The following is a 6,448-nucleotide window of genomic DNA, read 5'->3' as shown; positions in this document are numbered from 1 at the left end:
TTTTCAATCTCAAGATCAAAATATTGGTAATAAAATATTTGTTTGAGGTTTACTGAACGTTTCCAGGATCTGCAAGCTGCTGCAGGATCAGAGCTCTGAGCTTCTGACACAATCATAGTTTTTGAGCTGCTGGTTTCAGACAGATATAAGTCTAACAACCACTACAAGGTTTCAACTTGTTAAGCAGCCGAATTATCGTTAAAATGACCCAATCTAATGATCTAATCTAATTTACAATAAAATGAAAATAAGATATATTTCACTTGATCTGTAATTGTCTGATTCCGTTTTAATTTGGATCTTTTCCTTCTCCTTTCTCTTCCAGTCTTGTTCTCTGTCATTCAGTCTCACTAACAGCAGTGATGAAGGTCCGTAAGCGGTTCAGATGCTTCTGGAGGATTTTCCCACACAGACTTTCACTCTGACAGATAATAACGATTCACAGGAAGTGAAAACTCCCAGCGACGCCATCAGCAGAATCCATGTCCAGTTTGTTTTCAGAGGAAAAGCTGCTCAGATTGATCAGATTAATTTGAACCCATCAATCTGCTCTGGACAAGATGAATTGATGTTCATGCTACTGTTGAATCTGTTGGTAAATATTTGAAATATGAATAATTGCTACACTTTAATATAGACACTTTTCACCTAAAATACATGAAGGAATGTAACAAAACTAAATTTAACATCATATTAAAATATTTACCTTCCAATCAGCAGCTGGATATTATTTAGGTTTACAAATAGCAACCACAAAACCAACATTTTTATTTTAAATTAACTTTTTTTTTTGACACAATTCATATTTGAATGTTTTAAAGTAATTAAATGTTTATCAACATAAAATGTAATTAAATTAGTCTAATCTCTAAGCTGATGTTTTTTCCAACAAGTTTTTTGACATGAATTCACATTTTGAATGATCATTATATTAAATAAAGGCAGTGAGCTGGATTTAGTAGATGCTGCTAAATATTGAGCTGTGTTGTTATGAATGCTGGACGTTTCTTCAAATGAAGCTGGTTGAGTTTTAAAATCTGCTCACAGATAAAATTGTTCCCCTTCACGTATTAATTTTTTTTTAAAACAAAAGGTTTTTGATTTTTCTAGTTACTGCAAATCATACTTCACAGTTTTTATCTTTGAATGTAAACTTTCAGCCATCAGAGTTTTTCCTCATACCAGGTAACATCCTGGTCCATTAAACTGTGACATACCAGTGAACCATCCATGGATGGAGTGGTGGGTGTGAATCAGAGTCTATCTGTGGAAGAATAACTTCATTTGTCTCTAATAACTCTCAGTCTTTCTCAGGAAACCTTCAGTCTGTCACCATGTTGTCGTCTGTGTTCCTGCTGCTGTTAATCAGCGGAGCTGAAGCTGCTTATTATGGCGGCGCCTTTAGTGTTTCTGTTGGAGACCTTCAGTCAGGTGTATACCCAGTAAGTTGAGCTTCTTCAGAAAAATAATTGTTTTGTTTGTTTTTTTTTCAGGAAAAAATAAGATGTATTTACCAACTCTTCACTTTAATTCCACAGTCAACCCTAGAGAACAGGTTGAGCTCCAGCTCATGTGAAGAGGTCGACTCTTGGTTTTGTGGTGGAGACTGTAGAGGGTATCCAGTTTATCTAATCGATGAAAGCAGAGGTGAATGGTGTCAGAAAGTATATACTCCAAGTTTCTCCCTGTACCCTTCAATCCTGACTATCTATGATTCCGTGTAAGTCCACTTCAGCATTTAATGGAAATATATTTTATGTTCATATTATAACCAAGAACAGATCAAAATCCTAAACTCCTGCAGGACAGATTCATCAGTTGGGTTGATTAGGTTTTGCTCCTTTCTAAAGAAGAATACATATAATCAGATGATATCCAATTTTGTTTGTCTTTCGAGATTTAACCTAAATGCTGCATTATTTCACCATAACATTCTAAATCTTATCATCCACTGTAGGGATTCTGCTACAAACTGGACAGAAAACAGAAATGGGATTGGCTCATCAATATTTAAATGGCACTATGACTGGAGAAACCGTTCTGACATCAACAAACCAGGCTCATCACCCCAGACCACCATCATCCCTCTGGTCAGGTAATTCTGTTCATCATTTACAATATTTTATCCATAAACTGAGCCTTTGATTGACTCCAGTATATTGAGATGATCATTGTGTATGTTTTGTATTATGTTGTTAATCAGCATTTGCGGATAAAACTATGTGAATCAGGTTCTGAAGAAGAGAGCAGAATGTTAGATGAAGCAAAACATGTGTCATGATCTGTGTTTCTGTGTGTTTATTTTTGAGATTTTCTGTGTTATGTCTGTTTCCCTGTGAGTTTCTGTCCTGTCCTCCCCGTTGATTGATCCCATCTGTGTCTCGTTCCTGTGATTACCCTCCCAGTGTATTTAGTCTCACCTGTTGTCTGTGTTCCTTGTCTAAGTTTGTCAAACGTAGGTCTACTTGTGTCTTAGTCTGCAGGCGCAGTTGAACTGCCAAGTCCTGTGCTGGCTTTAGCTCATCGTGTCAGCCTTTGTTTTGAGTCAGTTGCTACCGGTGCTGAGCCTCCGTCTTTTCCGCTCTGCTCTGCTGCCTGCCAGTTTTTGACTGTTGAGCATGTTCATTAAACTCATCATTTTTCATACCTGGATCCTGCGTCTCTCCTCACCTCCTACCACCACTACTCTTGGCAACATGATTAATGTCATAAAAATACAAGGCTGATTACAAAAGTAGATTTTTTTTATCTGATAATCCAGTTGATGCTGTTTCTTCTAAGTGAACATTATTGCATTGAAAAAAAACAACATTCAGATAGATCACTGCAAAATAAATTTGGGTAAGTTTGTTCTGTAGAAAGTTCATCACTACAAAACTGAAGTGAAACTATTCTGCTGTTTGTTCCATATGGAATCAGTGATAATTAAAATCAGATTTTTAACAAGAAGAAACCTTGAAGAACCAGTCAGTCAGGTTTAAAATGATGAAACAAACACCTGAAGGGACTGATGGAGGTGTGGTTGTGATGTTCTATGAGATGTTTCTTTTCCCTCAGAGTTCCTTCGAACTGTCAGAGAAACATCAACCTGTTGGTCTCTGACCCGGATGGAGACGACGTCAGATGCAGATATGCAGCCGGATCAGAGTGTTTCACCTGCACTCCTCCGTCTGTCCTCAGTGTCTCATCAGTGAGTATAAATGTTGGAGTTACAAGAACTTGATTTGCAGTCAGTAACCCTAATCAGCTTGAATTTACCAAATATTTTGACAAGTGAATAAATGTGAAAGAGTTCACCCTGGGATGAATTTGTTGTTTCTCATGTCTAGTGATTCTTTATTGTTAGATTCATTTCCTAGTCCCTTGTGTACTCTCCTTTGGCCCCTGTGCCAATCTCTCTCTCTCTCTCTCTCTCTCACTCGCTCCTTCTCAACTTGCAACCGGTTTCTAATCAGCCATGTGTTTCTAATCAGCTATGTGTTCTTTGTAGTAATCAACCTCCCCAGTATGCATACAGCCCATTCTTAGTCACTCCTTGTTGTGTATTTCCTCCTATTATATCCCATAATCTCCCTGTTCAACCCTTTTCAGGCGTTTTTCCACTAGACCTCTTCTAACTAGTACGGTCTCGGTCCAGCCAGATTAATTTTCCATTAGCAGATCTGGCATGGCTCTACCTCACTTTTCTCAGATTTTGGTGCTTACTCCAGGGGTAGTACTACAGGACCAAGCCAGGTATGGTATTGAATGATTGATTCATGATTACCTGACAGCAAACTTCAAACATTAAAGCTGTGTATTGCGGACATGTCTTCTGCTATCAGAGAGCTGCTCAGTACAGAGGAGTTTATTTATGAGTTTAATCACAATCAAAGCCAGGATGCACTTAGTTTCGGAGCAGAATGAATGAGATTTAGCAGTGCTGCTAGCAGTTTGTTTCTCTGAAGTACGAACAGCAATAAAGAAAAAACGATCCAGCCTCTCAGCTTCCTGAGAGTGGGAAAGACTGGAAATACATAATATTAACTTGTGATGTGAATTTTCTTCTCTTTTGGATTTAAAACTAAGTTCATACGTGAAAGTCCATTAAAAGTGCCAACTTTGCATTAAATTATCATAATTTACAAAATCATGTAAAGTTGGCACTTTTAATGGACTTTTAGTGCAACATTTAGAGCAACTTTGCATTAAAAGTGTCATTATTTACTGAATGACACTTCATGACATCAGTCATAAACATTCATAAAGACTCCTTCATGTTTACGACAGTGTCATGTCAGTCTTATAAACACCCCTTCAAATAAGGTGTTACCCCTTTTTCTGATTTGTGAAACTTCAGAAAAGGGCGATTTTACCACTTTTTTTTATCTTGGTCACATGACATCTGCTCTTGCCCATTTCCCTCCTGTCCTGCCAGATCGACAGCCTTCAACTTAAAAGCTGCATCATATGAACTTCTTTGTGTGGTTTCTGTGATGAGGTGTATGGGTTTGAAAACATTTCTCCGTCGTGCCTGTTGCTAGCATGTGCTTGTTCTAAATGAAAATCAGCACTTTCTTCTTTGATTTCCAATTTTGACTTCAAATGATTCACTTCCTGCTAAAGAGCCCCCTGGTGGTTGAAGAAAAATCCTCAGAAAAGCTTCACCAGGTTATAAGCCGCCTGGTTCAAAGCTGAGGAAAGCAGTAGAGGCCTATAGTCCAAATAATACGGTATATGTATTGCAAAATAGTCAGCTGATCTGAGTCTTTATCATTATGTTTGGGCCAGTTGAATTTCTATAAGACATATTGAAATATCTGGGTTTATTTTAGTCCATCAGAACTAGAACCTCGAGTGTCTCTGTGGCTGAGTGTCTGCAAACATCAGCAGAGAAACATCAGCTGCTGCTGCTCACGACCCACCCACAATAACAAGGAACAGACCGTATAAATGGAAAAGATCACTATCTGGGGAAGAACCAAACCGTACATTAAGTAAGAGACTTAATGCCAGTGGTAAAGCGCATTTAGAGCCTGTTCAAACTGGGATGGTTTTCATGCTTTTGTTTGTTACTGATATTTTCTTGTTCTCCTCTGGTTCCCTGTCCTCCCATATTTTTTGTATTAAATCTTCAAATCTACTCCGTGCCTCAGCCTCTCTGCATTCGGACCCTTTTCAACATTCTACATAACATGACAGAAATGCTGTTAAAATTATGGACTTTACATTACTAGACTTTTTATGACATATTAGTGCTTTGATGTATTTTTGTTTTATCTAGTTTACTTTCAATCACTTATCTAATGAATAACCCCAGAGAAATCTGGTCATGTTTTGTTGAATCTGATTTTTAGTAATAAAATGACAATAAAATATATTTTACTTAATCTATAATCCTTTGATTCAGTTTTAATTTGGATCTTTCTCTTCTCTTCCAGTCTTGTTCTCTGTCATTCAGTCCCACTATCAGCAGTGATGAAGGTCTGTATGCGGTTCAGATGATGATGGAGGATTTTCCCAGACAGAACATCACTCTGACTGACCGCTATACTAGTGTACAGTCAGTGATGACACCCAGCAATCCCATGTACAAGATCTCTCTCCAGTTTGTTTTCAGAGGTAAAACTGCATCATTTGATGAGCTTGATTTGAACCACATAGAGCAGCTCTGGACTTGGAGTGTTTGTTTCTGAGCTGAATATGTTGGATTTATTTGAAGTTATTTCAAATATCAGTAACTACTACAGATTAAAATAGACAAGTCACACTTTTGGCCCAAAGTCCATGAAGGAATATATCACAACTAAATTTAACTACAACTGCAATATCTTGTTTGATTAAATATTTACATTCCAATAAACACCTGTTGTTTGAGTTAATGACCAAACTGATCAGCTCCTTTCAGCTGGAATTAATTAGTTTCTTGGTTATTTTCTTCCAGTGGATCCTGCAGCTCCGTCCTGCACAGCAGGTGAATATCTGCCCAGGTTTCTGCCTCCAACTCCTGAACATGGAGCTCAGATCCACACCAACGTTAGTGAGACTCTGGAAATCAGCGTCAGAGCAGAAGCTACCCAGGCTGAGTGAGTGATCAATACAGGAGCTTCCTAAAATGAAAGCTGGATTGTGTCAGCATTTTCAGGAGACAAAATCTGGAGTTCAATTTCTCTGACTGAAAATAAACAGTGAAAACCCTAAAAACCAGAGGCGGTCACAGCTTGTTTGGCAGCCTGGGTGACCCACCTTTGCGGCGCCAACAACTCTGTTGGCAAAGGGAGCTGGGGGGATGTTGGTGTATTAGTGTCATGATTTGCAGGTGTTGATGGTGAGGAAGACGCAGGTGAGCCCAGGTTGAAGATGATTAAATGATGAATATTTAATAATAACTCCAGCACACGGAACGGAACAACTGGGAAACAAGACGTACAACCATAGACAAGGACCTGACAAGAAACAAAGACAATAG

General features: G+C 38.3%; 1 protein-coding gene and 1 long non-coding RNA gene across 5 annotated transcripts in view; one reads left to right on the top strand and one right to left on the bottom strand.

The window, feature by feature from the left end:
• Positions 1-6,448, top strand: part of LOC103149144 (mucin-5AC-like) — a 72,579-nt gene that overhangs the window by 29,155 nt on the left and 36,976 nt on the right. Inside the window, exons 1-4 of one of the 4 annotated variants that reach the window (XM_016679724.1) lie at positions 1,318-1,442; positions 1,539-1,720; positions 1,958-2,095; positions 3,058-3,190. The exons of 1 other annotated variant lie outside the window; for it this stretch is intronic. In XM_016679724.1, the coding sequence (XP_016535210.1) occupies positions 1,335-1,442; positions 1,539-1,720; positions 1,958-2,095; positions 3,058-3,190 (561 nt within the window). In that variant the 5' untranslated portion in view covers positions 1,318-1,334. Of the gene's footprint in view, positions 1-1,317; positions 1,443-1,538; positions 1,721-1,957; positions 2,096-3,057; positions 3,191-6,448 lie in introns of those variants that run through there. 2 more of the 4 variants (XM_016679723.1, XM_016679725.1) reach the window with 2 other exon arrangements.
• LOC107838196 (uncharacterized) overlaps positions 1-6,448 on the bottom strand; it is a 23,053-nt gene that overhangs the window by 10,374 nt on the left and 6,231 nt on the right. The gene's annotated exons all lie outside the window — the stretch shown is intronic.

The sequence above is a fragment of the Poecilia formosa genome, unplaced genomic scaffold (assembly GCF_000485575.1).
Source record: "Poecilia formosa unplaced genomic scaffold, Poecilia_formosa-5.1.2 Scaffold218, whole genome shotgun sequence".
NCBI lineage: Eukaryota > Metazoa > Chordata > Actinopteri > Cyprinodontiformes > Poeciliidae > Poecilia > Poecilia formosa.
This window is presented reverse-complemented; position numbering and strand designations above follow the sequence as displayed.